Raw genomic sequence first — 25,080 nt, forward strand, 5'->3', positions numbered from 1 at the left:
GTACAGGTGGAACCTCTCTGGTCCGGGAACTTCTGTGGTTCGGCATTAGTTTGTAGAATTGACGCTTTGCGTGGGTGGCATCCCAGTTCCAACGTATCACTCTAAACTGTCTGCAAATCTTCCCCTCTAACTCATTTCTGCTGTTTGGTGGTCTTAATGTATACTGAGAATTATATTACAATATTTCCTTCCTACTGCTTAACCCTATCCATATGGATTATGTCTCAATACAACCCTGTAGATTTAATTTAATCTAAGAGAATGAAAAATAGTAAGCAAGTGCACTCCAAGTGAGGAGTCAGATTTGCAGCCATTAAAGTCTAATTTTGGGAGAAAGAGGCCCCTTAACATTTCATATAAAATAGATTATCTGCTGGTCTAACTGTTTTTGAAGCTGCTTCTACAGATGTGCACCCTAGTATTTGAAAAAGATTTATAATGCAAGGATGAATATTTTTCTTTGCTTTGCTCAACAACACTGGGGAAAGAAGAGCATAGCGCACTATGTGCCCTGGGGTAATGCAGAGTCAAGGCACCATAAAAGAGCAACAGACTACAACTGATCTGCATGCCACAATATTTGAAACTGGAATTGATCTGCCCAGGAGAGCGGTGAGCAGCACTCTACAGGTACCGGTAAGCCTAGGCTAGGCGTATGCTTATGTAGGGTGTATCGGTACAGTCATATACTGACCTCCTGTGGTTCGGAAAATTCTGTTTCAGCACCAATCAGGTCCCGAGGGGGCTGGACTACAGAGGTCCAAACTGTATACAGCCTTTTTAACGTTAGAACAAAGCTGATGCTCCAGCTCACAAACTCCTTTCATTGAAATTAGCCATTGGGGGACTAGAGTTCTGTGGATGAACTGTGAACCAATATTGATGCATTACAGTGCTGGTTTGACTGAAGTCAGTCTGCAGTTTAACAAGAGTCCACAGAGAGTGCAATTGTAACCTAACATGCTCACAAACCCCCCCCCCCCCCCCCCCCAAAAATGCTGAAATGTGCCAAACTCAATACGGTAACATTTAGGACCCGAAATACATCGACATACCGCCCAAAAATTTTATTTTGGTGAAAAAATACCTTCATGCCACACCGGTATGCACACCGCCCGCCCATGCATACCGCCGACATACTGCCCAAAAGTGCAAAATTCATGACATACCATCGGAACGGCATACCGTCCTGGAGAAGGTGCTTTTAAGTGGATCTTAAGTGGGCGGTATGTACACAGAGCTGACAGGTTTGTTTGATATTATACAGATCTTTATAGTTCTCCATGTATTTTTAAATGGATTGTAGTATTTTCTAATGTTAGGCAATAGTATAAAAGGTCTAATAAAGCCTTATTTACTCCTTTATTAATGAACTACAATAAAAATATTAGTCTCTCACCCAACAGTCTCTCCCATACCTGTCTCTCTCCCCCCTGCCCCACAGCGATCTCGTCCCTTTCCCACTCCCCCCAGCGGTCTCTTCCCTTTCTCTTTCCTCCACCCCCCCCTCCCAGCGATGTCTTCCCTTTCCCCCCCGCCCCCCCCACCCCATCCCCCCCGCCCCCCCCACCCCATCCCCCTGTCTTCTCCACAATCAACTGATGCTGCACAGCACACAGGGCATTAGCAACTGACCACAATGCCACACCATGGCCACATTTACTTCCCTTGACGCTGTGCACCCTGGCTGCTACATGATGCCCCAGGTTGGCATCACCCCACACCAGCACCATAAAGTAACCTTGCAATGCCCAAGCAATTCCTTTCACACTCATCACCATTGTGCAGGGAACCCTTATGTCTGGCCATTCACTATGCCACTTCCAAAGGTGCACACAAATCTGACCAAGAACATAAAGTTTGACAACATATCTGCAGAAACTCTACATGAACATTGGCTAAAACACCCAAGTTCCTACCCTTGTTTGTTGTTCGTTGGTATGATTGTAGAAGAATGAGGGCGACTAATGAGATGAGGAAGTGATAATGTAGATAGAGAGGAATGATTGGAGGTGCAAGGTCAATTGGTGTAAGGATGTGTAAGAGTAGGGTTCGGAAGGCAGAGTGATGGTGATGTGATGAGTGGCACAGCAGGATGAGGTTGAGTGCGGCTTTGCAGTACAATGATCTACTGAGATCATTGAAAGGTTTGCACCATTGCAGCCAGGTCCTTCTGATGACATCCCTGCTTGTGTCCTCCTGTGCAGTACGCAACCAGGCTATGTTGCTGTCTTGAGGAGGTCTCTTCCATCCATTGAAAGAGAAGAGAACCTCCCTGCAAGCTGAGACTCCCTCCATAAGCATCTGGAAGGAGTCATTGGAGAGCCTGGGTGCAGCTGTGCACCTTTGTGCAGTGCTTGTCAGTGTGTGCAGCAGCTCAATGCTGTAGAACACTGACAGAACAGTAAAAAAAAACCCGACTGATGACGCGACATCAGACTGGCTTCCCATTAATTGGCCAGGAACCTCGCAGGGTGGGTTTAACAAGCCCAATCATCGTAAAATTGTGTTGAGAGGGCAGGAAGGAGGCAGGAACGCATTCCCCACAAGCCACCAGTACTGGCTGCACCCGAAATCATGGCCTTTGTGCGTGAGGCTAGATGCCGTACCAGTCGGGTATTCCACTGTGATGATCATCTAGACATAATCCCATCTTCATCCAACATCCTCACTTGCACTTACCAGTCGGAACAATTGGATAGTAATCAACGAGAATCCCTCCCTAACCCAGGGGTACACAGAGTTGAAATATAGCAGTAATTAACTGATCCAAGATCTGCTTTTTCAACACAATCTGAAAATTGAACCTAGGTCCAACGTTCTCGCCAAGCCGCATGGCGGTCTGGAGGTGCCACACAGGCCACACGACAATGTGAATGGGCCACGTAGCCGCGTACCTAAAACAAAAATTAGAGGGAACATCGCCTGGAACCCCTGATTTTAATTGCTCACTACATCAGATGGTACATTTGCCTATTGAGCCACTGAAATCAAAAGGGTCAATACAAACTCCAAGAAGGTAATTAAAATCCCATTTTTGAATGGGCTAAAAATTTAAAGCTGGGTTTTTCATTTTAATATCTACCTGCTTCATAAAACACTACTTGTCAAATTTCCAAATGTTAAAAGCATAATGAAGTAGTTTGTTTTGCCTGCGGGAACAATTTAAAATAACATTTGGACTGTCTAAAATTGACAGACAAAACAGGTGCAACAAAATGTTATATTTACCTTAAAATTCCAAAGAAAAAGTTTGTTCCACAACTTCTTTAGTTTCTGAGTGAGTAACCTTGCAACTGATTACTGTGCCCTGATCAGATGCATCAGGAGCGAATTCTATTTTTGTTACTGAAGAGAAGAGACCATTTGCAGCAATTTCAGGCTTTGTATTATCCACTGGTCCTATGAAAGGCTGCTTTTCTTTGAACCACTTAACTTCAATTTCTTGAGGTGCATAATCAGTCAGTGAAACAGTGAACGTTGCCACTTTGTTTTTCTCTGGACGTGTTGGGTTGCATCTGATTTCAGACACAGTGGGAGCAGAACCTTAAAACAGAATGGAATATGCAAATACTGAGTTTTCTGTGGACTGAAATACATTTACCAGAATGTTGAGACAAATTAAGATAACTTTGGCAAACTGAATTCTTTAATTTGGAAAATTCAGTTATTATACTGATACGGTGCAGCTGGGACCACGAGTGACGAAGGTAGGACCGGAGGAGGATGTGGAAGAGCCACAACTGCAGATAAATATTCAACAGGACACCATTTTTTAAAGACTAAAAATAGATGTCATCGGCCCAGATGATATGCATCCCACAATACTGAAGGACGATACTAAAAATCTTTGGGAATGGGAATTCTTCCAAGTTGACTAGAAAACTGCAAATGTTAAAAATTTTGTTCAAGAAAGTGAAAAAAATTCAGGGAATTAGTCTTGCCTCAATTGTGGGGAAACATATACACACAGTCCATAAGACATAATTAAATGACTCAACAATTAGAAAGGCATGGACAGTCAGCAGGAGTTTACAAAAGGCAAGTTGTGTTTTGGGTGAGCCCAAAAGGTAGTACCTCTGCATGGCAAACATCTGCACCCAGACGGGTGGTTTTAGTTATCATCATCGGCAGTCCCTCGGAATCGAGGAAGACTTGCTTCCACTCTTAAAATATGAGTCCTTAGTTGGTTGAATAGTCCAATAGTCCCTGTCACAGGTGGGACAGATAGTCGTTGAGGGAAAGGGAGAGTCTGGTTTGCCGCACGCTCTTTCCGCTGCCTGCGCCTGATTTCTGCACGCTCTCGGCGATGAGACTCGAGGTGCTCAGCACCTTCCCAGATGCACTTCCTCCACTTAGGGCGGTCTTCGGCCAGGGACTCCCAGGTGTCAGTGGGGAATGTTGCACTTTTTCAGGGAGGCTTTGAGGGTGTCCTTGTAACGTTTCCTCTGCCCATCTTTGGCTCGTGAAGGAGTTCCGAGTAGAGCGCTTGCTTTGGGAGTCTCGTATCTGGCATGCGGACAATGTGGCCTGCCCAGTGGAGCTGATCAAGTGTGGTCAGTGCTTCGATGCTGGGGATGTTTGCCTGGTTGAGGACGCTAATGTTGGTGGTTTTAGCAGCAATTGGTCCTGATGACACACCCAGCTCTCACTTAAGGCTCCAAGCACCACACCCGGGACCTTGCCTCAGCTGGCATGCTAAACTTGGAGAGAGTAGTCAAGGAGTAACGATTGAACACGTGTCGAATTCCAGTCCTCTGAAACCAAACATTCAGCCCCGTCACTGCTGATCTGACAGATGGGAATTTAGTAGTTGTGATTGACTAACTGAATTTCTTTGACTAATTCACATTTCCTATCAAGTTATACTGGCTCCCTGCCATAACTACAGCGGGCAGAAGAAAATTGGATGGAAAGCCATTCCACTAGCCTCCTGCATTGTCACTTCCATGATTTCCCACTGAAACCCAGTCATCAGGTGTCCAATCCATTCACTTAAATATGATCAGAAGTATTGTCGAGAGGCAAAAGAAAGAAATAGGACTTTTGACTTTTTTCTCATAATTTTACCACAGCAATGTTGGATGGTATGAATGCCTTATCTTATTGGTGAGCTACTGCTGTCGCGTGTGATGGTGGCGGTTTAAAATTTAAAGGACCCAAGGGAGGGCAAGAGACTGTAGAGGAATTAATTGCACTCCCTGACTCCAATTTTACAAAGTTTAAAAAAAGGCTACTTCTCTTAATTCAACATTTCTTAATTTTCCTGTAATCTTATTAATTCTACTATCAAGGTCCTGTACCCATCTAGGTCCATTTACAATGAATAGAAATACATTAGAAACAAACATTCAAGCACAAATTGCCTTCTTCAAAAATTAAATTTTATTGATAACTATGATCAGTTGTTACCTAAATCAATCATTATTATAGATTCCAGCATAATTAGGGTTTTACACCAGTTTAACGTACCTGGAAGTGTTAAATATAGCTGTTTTTTTATACTGTTGGATAAAGCTTTATGTTCCAATACAAAGGCAAATTCCTTATTGTGATCCAAAGCTGTTGGTGTCAACTTCAGGCAGGAAACTAACCGATAATATCCACCTTCTTCCTTCTCAGGGTCGGTATTTTTGACTCCATTATGGACAGGCTTGTCATCCATTAGCCAGTTGGTTGAGATTATTTTTGGAGAAAAATTACTTACAACACACTGAAGAAGAAGAGGCTGGCCATATGATGGAATTTCTGGCTCAAGAATGATGTCAGAAACTATTGGAATTCCTGTTTGAAAAGAAGAAGAATTGTTTACAAGAATGACAATGAGCAATATGTACCTGGTGTACCTGTAGTCAACCCTGCCCCTCCCAGACCATGAAGTATTGTAATTTGATGAAATTCTGCGGACCAATACTATAGCACAATAACAAAGTAAACTAACAATCTGAAAGATGGCACTAATACTATTTTAAATTGTATCCATGTTAGCAAACCAGTCTGACATGGTAAATGATTGATGCATACTTTAAAACATTTAACTCCTCGTTATTGTGGGTAAACAACAACAAACGGGTATCAACTTTATTACCGTTGTAATCTTAAATTCAACATTAAAAATCTGTAATTTTAAAGTTAACTTGGCCTCTCAACATTCTACTTCTCAACTTTCAATCCCTTCGTTAGTTTATTGCAAACAACCTGAAATTGGACTCTTCAAATACTGTATTACAAACAATTAACGCTTTCAGACAATAACAAAGCATTTATTTTACCTTTACGTTCTATTACTATCCAAGACTGTTTTAACCATCAACATTTTGATGCAGAAAAGACAAAGGCTTGGATTTCACAATCAGCGCCGAAATGACAGCGCTTGCTGCTGACCTCGAAGAAAGCTGCCCACAAAGATCTAGCGATCTCTGACATGGATGTCACCTTTCCCAATGTTAAATTCATTCTGGCGTCACCTATAGGGGATCTTCAGCAACAGTGATGTCATCAAGCAGGCTAAGCAACCAATCACATTGAAGAATACTCAAACAGCAAACCAGGAAGTAAAATGTACTTTTTAATCATTTTACAGAGAATGAAATAAAGATTGAAAGCTACACATGGGATTAAGAAACTCGTATCATAAACAAACTTAAAAAATATTTTTTTTACATTCCAGAAATATAAAATTAGTTTTTCAGGCCCAGAGAGGGTTTTCACCAGTAATTATGACTTATACACTGTTTAAAAACCCAGTTACACCTCATTCAACAAGGTTTAACTTTTTGGGGTGTTTTTACAGCAAAATTAGAATGTAAAAAATGGAGGTTCACGTTAATTCAAGTGTTTTATAAAGATTTCTGTCTGCGGGGACTTCAACAGTGCACCCTGTGGAGGTGCAGGGAATCACTGAAAGCAACTTCTGGATTTTTGCGATTAACTGCGCATGTGCGGACGCCAGAAGTTTGTGTCAGTTTCACGAGGAATGCTGACAGTTTCACCGTCATTCCAACTGCAAGTTCCAGGCCAGTAAGTTCTGAGGCTAAATGAAATTGTGCATTTACTGGAATTTCAGAATAACTTACCCATTATATGTTGATCTATGAGCTAGTAAGAGTAGTACTGTAAATCAAGATTAGTGCAAGGAAGGTTTAATATGTTGATATTCAAAGAGCTCAATTTAAAGGCAAAATTTTTGCATCACCCATTACTTATAATAATTCCCCTTGGGTCGGTTTGCCCCTTAATTCTTAGTCCATGGTAGTAACATTTGATATTTTCAGCTGCTCGCAATGTACTGAAGGTGATCAGTCACTTACTTTGGCTTGATTCCTGACCATGTTTTGCCTTTTATCCCGTTTTCAGAATTAGTCAATCTCTGAATTCCCCCATCTCCACCCCAATGCCTAGAATTCCAGGCATGGTTGGTCTGTCAGGTAAAACTACTATGCTATTTATTCAACCTATTCCAAATTATGAGCATTCTGTGTTGTGGCCCTGGAAGCAGCTAGGTTGAGTCTCCCAAAAAGATTAATCATTCTTGGCTAAATTCAAACCTAGGCGGTGGAAGGACAATACTAACCAAACACTTCTTCTCAGTTTTTCTAGGTTTTTAAGCCCAAGTAAATTGTAATTATTCAAATCAGTCAATAATCAAGAAATTGTGTGTTTATCATGGATCTTAGCAACCCAGGTATTACTCAGATATGAGATGATCTGAAGTATCATACCAGGCCTGTGCGTGCTAAAACCAAGATCAACTCGTAGATTTGATAAGATACAGTACAGGTACAGTAGCATAGTGGTTATGATATTGGACTATTAATCCAGAGGCTTGGACTAATAATCCAGAGACAGAAGTTCAAATCTCAACATGGCAGCTAAGGATTTATTTTAGTTAAATAAATCTGGAATTTAAAAATAAGTTAGCACCAGTAATGGCGACCATGAAACTACCAGATTGTCGTAAAAACACAACTGGTTCACTAATGTCCTTCAGGGAAGGAAATCTGCCGTCCTCGCCCGGTCTGGCCTATACGAGACTCCAGACCCACAGCAATGTGGTTGACTCTTAACTACCCTCTGAAATGGCGTAGCAAGCTACTCAGTTGTACCAAATCGCTACGACAGAGTCAGCACTGTGGGAGTACTTTCATCACAAGGCGGCGGCTCAACCCCACCTTCTCAAGAGCAATTAGGGATGGGCAATAAATGCCTGCCATGTCAGTGACGCCCACATCCCATGAACGAATAAATGATTTGAGCTCAATATTACCACTGTATAATAATTGGGTTACTTGCTTATAAACATTCATAATTATTAATATTTTAACAGCTGTTTTGATGCAAAAATAAAAATAGTTTATGGTTGAATATAAGTATTAGAATTTCAAAATAACTCTAATCCAACCAGGACCCCATTTCATACTCATCTAATAAAATAGAAAGGGAGTGGAAAACAAAAAATATTACTATAAAGTATATATTCCATAAGCAAGAGTGCATCAACATTTTCTGTCAAAATTATTTTGATACAACATATTTGCGTTAAATTTGCATTTAGTTACTTAAGTATGTGAAAATTTGTAGAAAACAAATTGAAATGTGCAGCTTACTAGAAGTTTAGTGTTATTGCAGTCCAGTATAGAAACAAATATGCATTTAATTCATACCTCCAAGATGTAAGGTGAAACAGGACCTTGAAGGTCTGTGTGAAGTTGGGAAATGAAGAACCTCAACTTTGAATTCAATTTGATGATATTCTGGCTTAATTAACAATTTCCATTGACTTTCACAGCAGAAATAACCAGTTTTTTCATCTATACGGGGCTCCGCAGAAATGATTCCTGGATCATCAGTTCTCTCATCATTTTTGAACCACATGAACATGGAGTCCTTTGGATAAAAGCCATGTGCATAGCATACAATTGTTGCTTCTTTTCCTGCTGCTGGGAATTCTGGTTCACATCTTATGTATCCTACTAATGGAGAAGATACTGTAACAACACAAAAAAAGTTAGATGTAGTATCTTGCAAGCTACTTCAATAACCCTCAGAAAATAAACCAGCACGGAAGTGGCCAAAACTCGCGGGAGGACAGAAGATTGGGAAACTTTTAAAAGCCAGCAAAGAATGACTAAAAAAATGATTAAGAAAAGGAAGATAGACTATGAAAGTAAACTAGCACGAAATATAAAAATAGATAGCAAGAGATTCTGCAGGTATATAAAAAGAAAAAAAAAGAGTGGCTAAAGTAAATCTTGGTCCCTTAGAGGACGAGAGCAGGGAATTAGTAATGGGGAACATGGAGATGGCAGAAACTCTGAACAAATATTTTGGATCAGTCTTTACGATAAGAGGACACTAACAATATTCCAACAGTGGATAGTCAAAGAGCTATAGGGGGGGAGGAACTTAACACAATCACTAAGGAAGTGGTACTCAGTAAGCTAATGAAACTAAAAGGTAGATAAATCCCCTGGACCTGATGGCTTGCATTCTAGGGTTTTAAGAGGAGTAGCGGCAGGGATAGTGGATGCATTGATGTAATTTGCCAAAATTCCCTGGATTCTGAAGAGGTTCCAGCAGATTGGAAAACTGCAAATCTAACACCCCAATCTAAAAAAGGAAGCAGACAAAAAGCAGGAAACTATAGATCAGTTAGCCTAACAACTGTGGTTGGGAAAATGTTGAAGTCCATTATTAAAGCAGGAGCAGGACATTTGGAAAAGCATCATTCAGTCAGGCAGAGTCAGATGGATTAATGAAGGGAAAGTCATGTTTGACAAATTTGCTGCAATTCTTTGAGGATGTAACAAATAGGGTGGATGTGGTGTATTTGGACTTCAAGAAAGCATTTAATAAGGTGCCACATAAAAGGTTACTGCACAAGATAAAAGTTCACGGGGTTGGGGTAATATATTGGCATGGATAGAGGATTGGCTAACTAACAGAAAACAGAGAGTCAGGATAAATGCTTCATTCTCGGATTGGCAATCAATAACTAGTGGGGTGCCACAGGGATCAGTGCTGGGACCCCAACTATTTACTATCTATATTAACGACTTGGATGAAGGGACTGAATGTAACGTAGCCAAGTTTGTTGACAATACAAAGATGGGAGGAAAAGCAATGTGTGAGTAGGACACAAAAAACCTGCAAAAGGACATAGGCAGGCTAAGTGAGTGGAGTATAATGTTGGAAAGTGTGAGGTTATGCACTTTGTCTCGAAGAGCAAGTTATTATTTAAATAGAGAAAAATTGCAACATGCTGCAGCGGGATCTGGGGGTCCTGGTGCATGAAACGCAGCAAGTGATCAAGAAGGCCAATGGAATCTTGGCCTTTATTGCAAAGGGGATGGAGTATAAAAGCAGGGAAATCTTGCTACAGTTATACAGGGTATTGATAGAAACATAGAAAATAGGTGCAGGAGTAGGCCATTCGGCCCTTCTAGCCTGCACCGCCATTCAATGAGTTCATGGCTGAACATGCAACTTCAGTACCCCATTCCTGCTTTCTCACCATACCCCTTGATTCCCCTAGTAGTAAGGACTTCATCTAACTCCTTTTTGAATATATTTAGTGAATTGGCCTCAACAACTTTCTGTGGTAGAGAATTCCACAGGTTCACCACCCTCTGGGTGAAGAAATTCCTCCTCATCTTGGTCCTAAATGGCTTACCCCTTATCCTCAGACTGTGCCCCCTGGTTCTGGACTTCCCCAACATTGGGAACATTCTTCCTGCATCTAACCTGTCTAACCCCGTCAGAATTTTAAACGTTTCTATGATGTCCCCTCTCATTCTTCTGAACTCCAGTGAATACAAGACCAGTTGATCCAGTCTTTCTTGATAGGTCAGTCCCGCCATCCCGGGAATCAGTCTGGTGAACCTTCGCTGCACGCCCTCAATAGCAAGAATGTCCTTCCTCAGGTTAGGAGACCAATACTGTACACAGTACTCCAGGTGTGGCCTCACCAAGGCCCTGTACAACTGTAGCAACACCTCCCTGCCCCTGTACTCAAATCCCCTCGCTATGAAGGCCAACATGCCATTTGCTTTCTTAACCGCCTGCTGTAACTGCATGCCAACCTTCAATGACTGATGTACCATGACACCCAGGTCTCTTTGCACCTCCCCTTTTCCTAATCTGTCACCATTCAGATAATAGTCTGTCTCTCGGTTTTTACCACCAAAGTGGATAAACTCACATTTATCCACATTATACTTCTACACATGGAATACTGTGTAGTTTTGGTTTCCATATTTAAGAAAGGATATATTTTTGCTTTGGAGGCAGATCAGAGAAGGTTCACTAGGATGATTCTGGACATTAGGGGGTTGACTTATGAGGAAAGGTTGAGTAGGTTGGGCCTCTACTCATTGGAATTCAGAAGAATGAGAGGTGATCTTATCGAAACGTATAAGATTATGAGGGGGTTTAGTAAGGTGGATGCAGAGAGGATGTTTCCACTGATAGGGGAGACTAGAACTAGAGGGCATAATCTTAGATTAAGGGACCGCCCATTTAAAACTGAGATGAGCTCTCTGAGGGTTGTAAATCTGTGGAATTCGCTGCCTCAGAGAGCTGTGGAAGCTGGGTCATTGAATAAATTGAAGACAGGTAAAGACAGTTTCTTAACCGATAAGGGAATAAGGGATTATGGCGAGCGGGCAGGGAAGTGGACCCAAGTCCATGATCGGATCAGCCATGATCGTATTAAATGGCGGAGCAGGCTCGAGGGGCTGTATGGCCTACTCCTGCACCAATTTCTTACGTTCTTATGTTCACTTCGGGACCAGCGGCGAATGCATTCACCTTACTTACCCACTGGAACCAGTTTAAGGTCAGTTTTTCTGGATTTTGCGATACTTTCGTGCTGGAATTCACAAGTTAATGTCTTCCCCAAATCTTCCCTAACTGGAATGAATTTTAAACGACTTATAAAGAAATAAAGGTGATCCTTTCCAAAGACTGCTTCAGTATCAGTATCCATTTCGTCCATGACGATATTATCCTTTTTCCAAATAACTTTAATATCTTTTGGAAAGAAGGAATATATTCTACAAGATGCGTGTGCATATTCATCTGCAATTGCGGCTTCTGGCATCAGTTTTATATTATCACATTTTGGGATAGCTGAGCAAAAAAGGAAAATACAAATTGAAGAATTTTGAAAATAACAGATTTTTAAAAACTTTAAATTGAATCATTGAAAAGAAAGTTAACAGCTTAAACAGAAACTGATATTCAGCTCGACAGGTACACTGTCACAAGCTACAGTACAAATGTTTGATATTATACATCTGTATCATCACCCCTCCACAAAATCCAACAAACCAGAAGTAAAAATAAAAAGCTACTCCACTATCACTGGAAAGGTCCATTCCTTGCACCTCCCCGATCACTTCTGATTGTGCCCGCTCTTGAAGGGATATTCTAACCACCCACAGGAACTGTATTCTGTGAGATCCACAGAATCGAACAATAAGTGTCGTATACCAACACACTGTTAAGCAAACAGCTGGTTTTGGAAAAGTGTGCATTGTAATGAAACCACAGTCAGGTTTCAATATATTTTAGACCAGAGAACAAAACACTTGCTTATATTCAAGCTTTGCTACATCAAGAGGTCTGTTTTGGTGCAGAGATCAGGCAATTTGTACACCACTGTGCCTACCCATTTCAAACTAACAAACGCAGTGGAACAGATAGAAGTAACCCTGACTATTCTGAATCCTGATCTCATGCTATTAGGTACACGACAGAAGAAAGCAGCAGACCCCTCTGAAAAGTTATGTAGAGGACTACTTGGCCACCTTATGGAACAGACAATCAGTCCTGGGATTGCAACACAAGTAATGTTAAGTGATCGTTCTTAGTGCTAACTAACCACCCAAATCAATATTCTTTTAACCTCTTTAAAAATACACTCATTGTTCATTCTGTGCGGATTTTGAGAACACTTAAATATTGCAGCTAAGATTGCAAAAATATATTTTAAACAAAATGATCAGAGAAATGATGACAGTACCTTTTATATTTAATTTAACCTCTTTTTGTATTTTGGAAGCCGTGGCTGGATGCATCACTTCACAAATATACACTGTGTTATGGTCTTCACTAATGGTTGGTATAAAAGCTAGAACACTGGCAACACTGTACGTGTCGTCTTCGTATTGCTGCTCAGTTATACTGTGTAAATATTTGGGTTGCTCGGTTTCGTTCCCAGCAATGAACACTGGTTTCCCTGGCTCAAGTTTCACAATTTCTTTCAATTTGTTGTTCTGTTTTGTGTACCAAATGATAGTCAGCGGTCTTGGTTTAAATCCATTAATTGGACAGGTCACAGCGAGCGCTTCTTCATGAATAATATGAGGAGGTATCACAATATCCGTCATCCTTGGTTCAACTTTTTTTTTTTTTAAAAAGGGAAAAAATATTACGTATGTTTACAAAGTTCTCAGAATTCATTGAATATCGACTACTTAAAAACACATTTAAAGAGTTTATGTTATGTCATATCAAGTATGAAAAGTGATTCAGCAATCCTGGCAAATAAAGCTGCTAACACTGCTGTACAAGGTCCAAACTGGGTATTGGCAGAATGGTCAGGTGCTACAAACCAGGAATATACTTTTAAAATAAAAACAGAAAATGCTTGAAATACTCAGCAGGTCAGGCACTTGAGAGAAAGAGAAACAGAGGTAACGTTTCAGGTCAATGAATGTTCACCAGAATCGAACCGAAATGTTGGGTTGAACTTTCCGGATTGGTGGCACGTGCGAACAGTGGCGGGTCAGGTGGGAAAGTTGTTATTTTTGACAGGGGGTCGGAAACTCGCTGTCATCTTGCTCCCACGTGCCTTTCCCCCAGGTGCATCTGTCTTTGTGGATCCGACCCGACCAGCGGCAGACCCAATTGAGATAATTATCAGACACTTAAGAGTCTTTTTTCACTTTTTAAATTTCCCTGCATGGTCATGTGATTCATGCATCTTGGAGTGTGTGCGCTCGCGCTCGCGCGCGCGTGCGGCTTTTCTGCAGAGGCCTAAAAAGATCCTAACTAGCTGAGTTACACTGCTGCAAATTGATTGGGGAAACTGTGGTTTTTCAACTTAGGCCAAAAAGAGCAGCCTGCTCCAAAAAAACGGCACAAATCACTGGGAAAAATTGAGCCCAATAATCCTGTCATAATTAATTTTACCATTGCATCACTTCATTTATGAAAGTGTATTTGAGGCATTTTAAAAATAAAATTACAAGTAAAAATTGTCTCCTAAAAATTGCTAAAAAAAACATTAAAAATTTCAATATGAAAAAATGCCAAAAAGGTCCTGTAAACATTGCAACTAAAAATGTAACGCCTGTGGCACATTAAAAGCTCCTTCGTGTGCAGCTTTCCTTGCTCTCATTCTCATCAATTCACAAAGGATAAAGAGGAAACCTGGCACAAAAGTTACAGAATTGTGCTCGATGTGGGCATAAATGACACCAAGACACAAAATGTGCACAAATACTTCATCTGACTAAAAGCACAAGAATGCTGAATTATAAACCAGTAACTAATATAGAACCTGCTCTTCAAATTTTGTGATCCGACCGCATCTGTTGCACAACTGCTCTTAATGCAAGGTTAAAATTAAACACTAGGGGGCCGAAATTGCCCCTTTTTGAGCCATCAGTGAAGGTGCAGAAAGCACTCACTGCTCGGTCGAGTCACCGACAATCGCGACATTGCCCTCATTTTGGGGGGGGGGGGGGGGCGGTGGACGCTCCTGCCCCGACGGAGTCCCCGCCCCGTCGACCCCTTACTGACTAGTGGCGACCCCCTTTCTGCCCCACATGGGAAATTGCCCCGTGGGAGTGGATCGGTGTCCCCAACAGCTTTCCCCTGTGGGGAGCTGCCTGTGACTGGGCAGCACGTCCGCCCATTAAAGGGGAGTGCGCACTGCCGCGGCTGCCATTTTATTTTAATTGTCGGCTGACTCAGAGGTCAGCCCGACAATGGCGGCCGCAGGTTCAGCCGAGCCGCCAACAGACAGCTTGGCAACCCCTCTAGGGTGCCAGACCGTTGGCCCGGCCGAAACCCTCCCTGGTGGCCCAGTGGATGCCACTAACGTGGCTGCAGAGTTCGCAGTGGCCCTCCCCTTTAACTGAAGTGGAGGGATGTTCATAGAAACATAGAAAATAGGTGCAGGAGTAGGCCATTCGGCCCTTCTAGCCTGTACCGCCATTCAATGAGTTCATGGCTGAACATTCAACTTCAGTACCCCATTGCTGCTTTCTCGCCATACCCCTTGATCCCCCTAGTAGTAAGGACCTCATCTAACTCCTTTTTGAATATATTTAGTGAATTAGCCTCAACAACTTTCTGTGGTAGAGAATTCCACAGGTTCACCACTCTCTGGGTGAAGAAGTTCCTCCGCATCTCGGTCCTAAATGGCTTACCCCTTATCCTTAGACTGTGACCTCTGGTTCTGGACTTCCCCAACATTGGGAACATTCTTCCTGCATCTAACCTGTCGAACCCCGTCAGAATTTTAAATATTTCTATGAGGTCCCCTCTCATTCTTCTGAACTCCAGTGAATACAAGCCCAGTTGATCCAGTCTTTCTTGATAGGTCAGTCCCGCCATCCCAGGAATCAGTCTGGTGAACCTTCGCTGCACTCCCTCAATAGCAAGAATGTCCTTCCTCAGGTTAGGAGACCAAAACTGTACACAATACTCCAGGTGTGGCCTCACCAATGCCCTGTACAACTGTAGCAACACCTCCCTGCCCCTGTACTCAAATCCCCTTGCTATGAAGGCCAACATGTCATTTGCTTTCTTAACCGCCTGCTGCACCTGCATGCCAATCTTCAATGACTGATGTACCACGACACCCAGGTCTCTTTGCACCTCCCCTTTTCCTAATCTGTCACCATTCAGATAATAGTCTGTCTCTCTGTTTTTACCACCAAAGTGGATAACCTCACATTTATCCACATTATACTTCATCTGCCATGCATTTGCCCACTCACCTAACCTATCCAAGTCGCTCTGCAGCCTCACAGCATCCTCCTCGCAGCTCACACTGCCACCCAACTTAATGTCATCCGCAAATTTGGAGATACTACATTTAATCCCCTCATCTAAATCATTCATGTACAGTGTAAACAGCTGGGGCCCCAGCACAGAACCTTGCGGTACCCCACTAGTCACTGCCTGCCATTCTGAAAAGTACCCATTTACTCCTACTCTTTGCTTCCTGTCTGACAACCAGTTCTCAATCCATGTCAGCACACTACCCCCAATCCCATGTGCTCTAACTTCGCACATCAATCTCTTGTGTGGGACCTTGTCGAACACCTTCTGAAAGTCCAAATATACCACATCAACTGGTTCTCCCTTGTCCACTCTACTGGAAACATCCTCAAAAAATTCCAGAAGATTTGTCAAGCATGATTTCCCTTTCACAAATCCATGCTGACTTGGACCTATCATGTCACCTCTTTCCAAATGCACTGCTATGACATCCTTAATAATTGATTCCATCATTTTACCCACTACCGATGTCAGGCTGACCGGTCTATAATTCCATTTTCTCTCTCCCTCCTACGTATCAGCGCGACGCTGCTGACACCGACCGACATCCGTCCAACTCCACATCGACTTCCGCCCCGAAGAAGAAAAATTATTTGAAGAACTCAATTTCGAACCTCTCTCCGCCCCATGGATTTGGGCGCAGAAAAATCTTAAATAATGGTGGGTGCGCCTCCTTTCAGTAGGGGGGCATTTCCACCCCATGGAATGCAGTGGTATAAGAGGAGGCAGCTCAGAATTTATAGAATGAGTTGAATAAAATACATAAATGGTCAGAGCAATTTGGGACTTAAGTGTCAGTGACAAGTTTTCCAATTCGTGTAATGGTGGATCGTTTTACCCATAATCTTCTGGAAACCATTCTATAACAAGTTCGTTTCATCTGTGTCAAAATAAATGTATACATATATCTCTTCATAAACAAAAATTCTTCAGTTATGTTCGCTTGGTATCACTTGTAATTCACACTTACTTCCTTCAACACTCAGCTTGATCATCTTAGTAATAGGCCTTCCAAGAGTGGTATGTATGACTTTAACTCGGAGGATAGCTTTATCATCTTTATAAATGTCAGGACATAGTGAAGCTTTGCAGTTCACACTGGAGCTACCATCTTTGTTGTGTTTCACAGCTGGCATCTCAAACTTGAAGGATCCATCAAGTTGAAGTCCATTATTTGAAATAAGTTTGTGCTGGTCATCTGGTACAGGTTCTAGTGGGTTCCTCGTTTCATGAGTCCACTGGTAAATCACTTTTGGGCTATTTTCCTCTTTTCTTTGCAGTAACCAGTGAACAGAAATGTTCTCAGGCTTATACCCAGAAATCTGACAATTCAGAACAGCCTCTTGCAAATGTATAAACCGTGGAGGTTTGCTTATATCAGAAACTTTTGGAGGAACTAAAAAAAATGTTTAAAAACATTTAGAAATGTATCCATTCTTTGCCACAAGGTCTTCCTATTACTTCAAAAACATCAGCATGAATCCATTCTAAGACTAAACATAACTATTACTGAAATAAAAACACCTACATGACAATACAACAGTTGGTTTAATAGATCGCTAAATATGAAATGAAATAAGTTGTTCCTTGTTGAAACAAATTTGCCTTGCCCATAATAATCATCAGCAACTCTAGTTAAAATACAAGTATGAGAGGTAGAGAGACACAAATAGACAGATTAGAGACAAAAAGAGAAGCTGAGGCAAAGGGAAGGAAACATCAAGACTCAAGGACAGAAATCAGTGAAGAAACACAACAGCAGAGATCAGTAATGCATGATGGATGCCAGAAACAAAGCGAGAAAGATCAAGAAAAAGCTAGACACAGACAAATCAGGTCGGCACACAGATCTGGGGAGAAAGATAAGGGGCATAGAGATCTGGCAGAAAAACACCACAGTGATAGTGAGACACAAACCTCCAAAGGGAGAGAGATGACAAAATAGAAACACATCAACTGCGCAAAAAACAGACTTACAGCGATGAATGGACAGATCGATACAACCAAATGAGAGACAAAGATCAAGAGATCAGAGTACTTATCATGAGTAGCATCATGGGAGATCCACCATATTGGTATCTTAATAAAAATCTTACACCTTCACACATGCCCTGCACCACTTGACTTCCAGCAATTACGGTCTTCTCACACTTTATGAATTGCTATGTTCACATTTACTATGGGTTTTGCCGATGTAAACAAGTCACTCTACAATCTGGCAACCGGGTTCCCACAAATCGCTCAAAATGCTGAGAGAAATATTTTCGCATCTAACATTATTTCCCTCGGTAACTAATACTTTTAATGTCAAAATAAGGATTTAAATAAAATATTTTTTTAATTACATATTTCACATTAACATGATTAAATTTGTCCATTGAATTGTCATGTCTTTTAATGCCTTCATTAAAGTTTTTATTTGAAGATCTCAGCCTCTCTTAAAGACTAGGTTTGGATTTGATCTCTTTGCTCGGAGCTATGACTTTCAGTTGAATTTGATTTCTGCAGTCTGACCATGAGCAGTGCATCGAATTTCCCAGACTACATCAGTACCAGTCAGCTGTACCAATGGAATATTTTCCATCAGCTTCTAGCACTTTCTGCCCAGTAGCATTTTTTCAAAAAAAACAATGGAATAAAGTTCAAAAGTTTAACTTAAGTAACACTTTATTTTGATTTTATTTTAAAAAGACTGTCTTTGTGAGTGGAAAAGGTGATTAGTTTAACTGTAGTACAATATGCTGTGTTTATAAACTTCTGAACATACATTAAATTAAATGAGAGTATAAGTGAGAGCACAGAGAGAGGTGAGAGCATGAGAGCTGGGGATCTGGGGGACAGGGGTTGGGGAGGGGGAACGGTTTGTTTTCTAGCTGCTTTTCTCACTCTGGATTTCTACATTCCCTGCTCCTCAGTTCAGATGTTACTATTTCATTTTGAGTCAAACACTGAAGCCAGAAGTGCATGATATCTTACCAATATTTACATTTTCCTCTTTTTATGGACAATGTAGTTTTAAACGGAAGTGTTCAAAAGTAAACACATGCAAAGTAATATTCCGTCAAATGCAGAATAAAAAACTTTTTTTAAACTGTGGAGTATGGTAACTTAAAACTGGGAAGAAAAGTCTTTGTTCACAGTACTCTTTATTGACTATTTGCAAGTTATGTTTATAAACAAATGCTTCATTTTATTTTAAACCTGAAGTTTCTTATTTGAACAGATCCACTGTGTTGGGTCTCCTTGCCTACAAGCTGCAGTGACACTCATGGGAAGCTGCTCATTACGCACAATGCAATGGGGCCCATAATTTTAGACTGACCTCTGAACAAACCTGCACTGCCCAGCCCCAAGAGAAGCACTTTAAACAAAAACACTGACAGAGATCAGCTAACTCGGTGCAGATCAAGGATTATCTGATAGCTCAGCTTCACATGGGGAAATGTATCAAATTAATTAGACACAGCAAAAGAGATCAAGACCATTTTGAAAGATTATATGATGTGCTTCTTACATTTCTGAAGTGTACAGAAGGATATTTTACCTTTTCGGAAATACTTTAGATACGTAAAAAATCCAACGCCCAAGATCGCCATACACATCAATACACTAACAATTACACTTCCAGCTATTGTTCCCGTTGGTGTAACAAATTCTGGTTCTGTGGGTAAAACACACAAGGTACATTTTAACAGTGAATAGCAAAATAGAGCAACATCTGCAAATTAAGCCTTATTCCAAGACACTGATTTACCTTAAAGCAAAACATAACACACTACGAATACACAGTAAGTTGATCGAGAAAGGTTAACATTTCAGGTTGAAGATTCTTCAGAGTTCTGATTAACATTAACCTATCTCCCTCAGCTGCTGCTCAGTCTGTTGCACCTTTTAGCATTTCTTGATTTGACTTGAGCTCCAAAATTTGCAGATTTAAAAAAAAATCTTCACAATGGATTACTTTTATGAAATAAAAATGTTACAGCAATGTAGCTTTCTTAAGTCATGGTACACTGCACTGAATACCTAAAGCAAATTACATCAATTAAAACGTTAAACACAAAAATGTCCAGGTGCTAGAAATCTGAAACACAAACAGAAAATGTTGCAAACATTCAGCAGATCAAGCAGTATCTGTGGAGAGAACACCAACAACTTAACGTTTTGGGTGCTGAACTGTCCTCAAAACAGAGAAGGAAGAGGCAGACAGGGATATTAATACAATTAGAAGGGATGGAGAAAATATATATTTTTTTAAACTGCCAAACCCAGAGAGGAATCACGAGTGCAAAAGACCATCTCCGTAATGGATTAAATCATAAGTGAAACAAATAGAATATGACAAATGAACAGCATTTAAAAAGGAACAGAACAACTGGAACAGCAAAGAATGAGACAATTGGAAGCATAATGAGAGAAATCAAAAAAATTTAAAAAGGTATTTATTACATTACACCGAGAACATGTGAATAGCTGAAGCTGTGGGAAGTTAGGCAGGAATAAATTAAAGTACAGAATATTGGCAAAGTGGAGTAGAGTCCAGAAACTCCAGAACCTGGGAAAAGAATAAAAGCAGGTTGACACCAAGAATGCAGGATTTACCTCGAACAGAGCCTTCACTACCCCCTGCAAACACCAGCATACCTATTCCACATCACCAGTACTTTTTCTGACAAAGAAAAAGTGGGATTTGGTTAGTAAAGTCAATATTAAGGCATGTAGGTTCCAGAGCGCTTAATAGAAAGATATGATGCTCTACCTCAAGTTTCTATAGAACAAAGACAGAAAGGTCAGAGTGGGAGTGGGACGGAGAACTGAAGTGGCAGGTGGCAAGGAATTTAGGGGTACACTTATGGACAGAACAGAGGTGTTCAGCAAAATGATCACTAAATCAGATGTTGGAGGTGGTGGAAATGGAGGAAGGTGACCTACCTGTTGAATGTGGAAAAACATAAGAAATATGAGGAGTAGGCCATACGGCCCCTCGAGCCTGCTCCACCATTTAATACGTTCATGGCTGATCTGATCATGGACTCAGGTCCACTTCTCTGCCCGCTCCCCATAACCCCTTATCGGTTAAGAAACTGTCTATTTGTGTCTTAAATTTATTCACTGTCCCAGCTTCCACAGCTCTCTGAGGAAGTGAATTCCACAGATTTACAACCCTCAGAAGAAATTCTTCCTTATCTCAGTATTCAATGGGTGGCCCCTTATTCTAAGATTATGCCCTCTAGTTCTAGTCTCCCTTATCAGTGGAAACATCCTCTCTGCAGCCACCTGGTCAAGCCCTTTCAATCTTATACATTTCGATAAGATCACCTCTCATTCTTCTGAATTATAATGAGTAGAGGTCCAACCTACTCAACCTTTCCTGATAAGTCAACCCCCTCATCTCCGAAATCAACCGAGTGAACCTTCGCTGAACTGCCTCCAAAGCAAGTATAATCTTTTCTTAAATATGGAAAGCAAAACTGCACGCAGTATTCCAGGTGTGGCCTTACCAATACCTTGTATAACTGTAGCAAGACTTCCCTGATTTTATACTCCATCCCCTTTCCAATAAAGGCCAAGATTCCATTGGCCTTTCTGATCACTTGCTGAACCTGCATACTAACCTTTTGTGTTTTGTGCACAAGTACCCCCAGGTCCCGCTGTGCTGCAGCACTTTGCAATCTTTCTCCATTTAAATAATAACAACTTGCTCTTTGATTTTTTTTCTGCCAAAGTGCATGACCTCATACTTTCCAACATTATTCTCCATCTGCCAAATTTTTACCCACTCACTTAGCTTGTCTATGTCCTTTTGGAGATTTTGTGTGTTCTCCCCATTACATTGCTTTTCCTCCCATCTTTGTATTGTCAGCAAACTTGGCTCCGTTACACTTGGTCCTTACTTCCAAGTCGTTAATATAGAAGTCATTAATATAGATTGTGAAGAGTTGGGTTCCCAGCACTGATCCCTGCGGCACCCCACTAGTTACTGATTGCCAACCCGAGAATGAAGCATTTATCCCGACTCTCTGTTTTCTGTTAATTAGCCAATCCTCTATCCATGTTAATATATTACCCCCAACCCCGTGAACTTTTATCTTATTCAGTAACCTTTTATGTGGCACCTTGTAAAAGTGGAAAGTGACCAAAGGGAGACCCCATCAATGCTGTATGGGGAGTGGAGGGGGTGAGCGCAAAAACATGAAAAATGGAATGGACCCAGTCAAGGGTTGCAAAAGTTCAGCAAGGTAGAAGTTCTCCCTCCATACAACAACCCTCTTTGTCAGTGAGTTTGATAACAATGCTGGGCTTGAACTGAAGAGAATGGAGTGCTGCAAGTTCAGACAGAGAAAGATTTGAGTCTGAGGAGTGGAAGAAACAGACTAGGTTGATATCATGCCAATAGCTGGCATGATATCAACCTAAAGATCTTGAGAGGGTAGGTGGTGAGAGGGATGGATCCATGTGGATCAGGAAGGCAGAAGCCAGGAGAAAGATGTGAGAGAGGAAGCCACTTGGCCAAAAAGGTAACTATGGAGATACAGGTGACAGAAGAAGAGCTCAGTATCATGTCAAATTTGGAATTTGTTTTTGTGAGGCTGTAGGGAGCTGAAGCCCTTGCAGAGGAAGGATGGCTTGAGGACAGATCATAGTTAAAATACAACAATCGCCTGCATTCATATTGAAAGATTTTAGACTTTAATACCAGTTTTTAAAGAAAACTATAAAGGATGGGCTAGAAACCCTGGATTGCTCAAAGAGCAGAATTTGGTTAAAAGTATTAATAACAATGGATATAACACACAACTGTCAGTTTGGAAGGCATGCTGGGAAGGTTGATCAAGTTCAAAAGGTTGTGGGCCAGATTTTGCCGGAGTGGGACATCTCACAGCGTGCGGCGTTAGTTAGACTTGTTTGTGCATGTTTAAAGAAAATTTGCTCGAAGTGTGAGCTGATAACGGTGCAGTGAGGGCAACAGGGCATCTGGGACCTTGGTGAATGGGACAAACAGTGTATCTCCTTAGCTAATGAGATTTAAGGGATGAAAAATAAACAAAGAGACAGGAGTGAGGAGGAGGGTGAAATTGAGTTGGTTAAATTCAGGTATAGAAAGAGAGAGAGAGAGAGGAAAAGAAAGGTTGGATTAAGAGAGAGAGAAAAACACAATGAGAATTTTACAAAGGCAAGAGGGGTGGATCTGAACAAGGTGCTCGAACGTGTCAGAGGCAATGGGCGTGAGACACATCAAGGTGTGCCTTGGTGATAATGGCCACACTGGCAGTGTGACAAATTGGATGGGACAGTTAAAACAAGGGACTACTGTAGGAGGAAATTCCACCTATTTTCTGAGATTTGAAAGACAGGTTTCAACATGCAAAATGAAAGACAAAGGACTGGCAGGATATACAGTACTAATAAGTAATGACACATTGCCTGGGTCTCACACCAGCCAAAGCCTGGAACAATGTACATTAAAACTTCAATAAGAGAATATTTTTGATGGTTCTGCCATTGGAGATAATCCATTTCTCTCTCAATCTGTAAATTTATATACATTAGCATTTCAAAAACATGAGATTAACTTGTAAATGCAGGCAATTGAACAGGCTGGGTGCAAGTGGCCCCCAGGACATGTGAATGATGCCTAGGTAGTTCAGTATATTCTTATTCTCCTTCAACACCAAGACAAGAGAGCTCATATCTCAGTTACTGCTAACTAAATTCCATTTTAAATACATATTTTTTTTTAAAAACATTAAAAATTAGAAAATTATCCTGTGGGCATCTAGCACAAAAATACTTATTGCATTCATCTGAAATTACCCTCTTTGCTGCACTTAAAATCATTCCGTCCATTCTGGGAAATAGAATATTCATGCAGCTGGAATCAACCCGCCATCCAGAGGAACGGAAACGTGGGACACATGCAACATAGAGAACCAACACGTCATCGCTGACCCAATAGCAGAGGTCCCTGGCTTCGCCCTCCCAGTGGACAACACTCAATCGAACCCTGCTCCGCATGTGGAAGATGGAGGATGACCTGAAGTGTGACTGTGGCCATGAGCCCCAGACCGTGGAACATATCACGTCAACCTGCCCTCTAAGACCTCATTTCTTCGCAAAGTATCTCAGGAGGCCATCGAATGGATAGCCAAACTAGACATCCCATGATAATCTTTTCCCGTCATACGAAATAACAATAACCCTCTTGGCTATTTTATCAAAGCTATTAACCCCAAACCGCAGAATAATTTCAGTTGAACACATTAAGCTTTCATGCACTATTGTTTCACAGCAAAAATGTTAAGACTTCATTTTATATCTACATTTTCTAACACAAGACTTCACGTGTGCGTTCATCAAACACAAAACTTACCTTTGACAGTCAGGTGGGACATCAATGTTAAACCAGTACTAAGTGATCGATGTTTCACAAAGCATATAAGTGTATTACCGCTGTCTTTGAGTGTTGGCCGCAACCTCAAACGGCTAGAAACGCTGTAGGTTCCATTATCATTTTTAACTGGCGATCCCGTGCAGATATGGTTTAAAATGTATTGTTCCCCATCTTGTGTTTTCTGTATCCAATTCATCTCAATTGTGATAGGATAAAAGCCAACACTCTCACACTTCAAATACTTCTCTGTACCATTCACAATTGTGATAGCGGCTGAAGATAAGCTCACCTGTGGTTTGGCTGTGAAAATCAATACAACAGTTGTTAGACATTTAATACTACAAGTTGAACCTCCCTTATCTGGCACCCTCAGGACCTGGCCCGTGCCGGATGGGGGATTTTGACGGATGAGGGGAGGTCTTTGGCCCGGGGGGGGGAGGGCAAGAGAAAGAGGAAGAGGTGTGGGCCTCGAAGAGTTGACACGGCCTGAGCCGGCCCGAGGATGAGACCGCCGGCCCGACTCCCCAGAGGGAGCGCTATGGGGAGGAGCAGCTGGTCCGAGGACTGTGACTGCAGGAGTTCCAGCGGGGCGACGAGGCGGAGGCAACCGA

General features: G+C 41.5%; 1 protein-coding gene across 2 annotated transcripts in view; it reads right to left on the minus strand.

The window, feature by feature from the left end:
• LOC139280248 (uncharacterized) overlaps positions 1-25,080 on the minus strand; it is a 39,958-nt gene that overhangs the window by 7,390 nt on the left and 7,488 nt on the right. For both annotated transcript variants that reach the window (XM_070899884.1, XM_070899883.1), the window contains exons 3-10: positions 24,449-24,769; positions 19,622-19,738; positions 17,048-17,473; positions 13,025-13,402; positions 11,818-12,129; positions 8,664-8,987; positions 5,473-5,784; positions 3,232-3,546 (exon numbers count right to left, since the gene is read on the minus strand). In XM_070899884.1, coding sequence (XP_070755985.1) covers positions 3,233-3,546; positions 5,473-5,784; positions 8,664-8,987; positions 11,818-12,129; positions 13,025-13,402; positions 17,048-17,473; positions 19,622-19,738; positions 24,449-24,769 — 2,504 coding nt within the window. In that variant the 3' untranslated portion in view covers position 3,232. The remainder of the gene's footprint in view (positions 1-3,231; positions 3,547-5,472; positions 5,785-8,663; positions 8,988-11,817; positions 12,130-13,024; positions 13,403-17,047; positions 17,474-19,621; positions 19,739-24,448; positions 24,770-25,080) is intronic.

This window comes from Pristiophorus japonicus, chromosome 14 (assembly GCF_044704955.1).
Source record: "Pristiophorus japonicus isolate sPriJap1 chromosome 14, sPriJap1.hap1, whole genome shotgun sequence".
In the NCBI taxonomy this organism is placed as follows: domain Eukaryota; kingdom Metazoa; phylum Chordata; class Chondrichthyes; family Pristiophoridae; genus Pristiophorus; species Pristiophorus japonicus.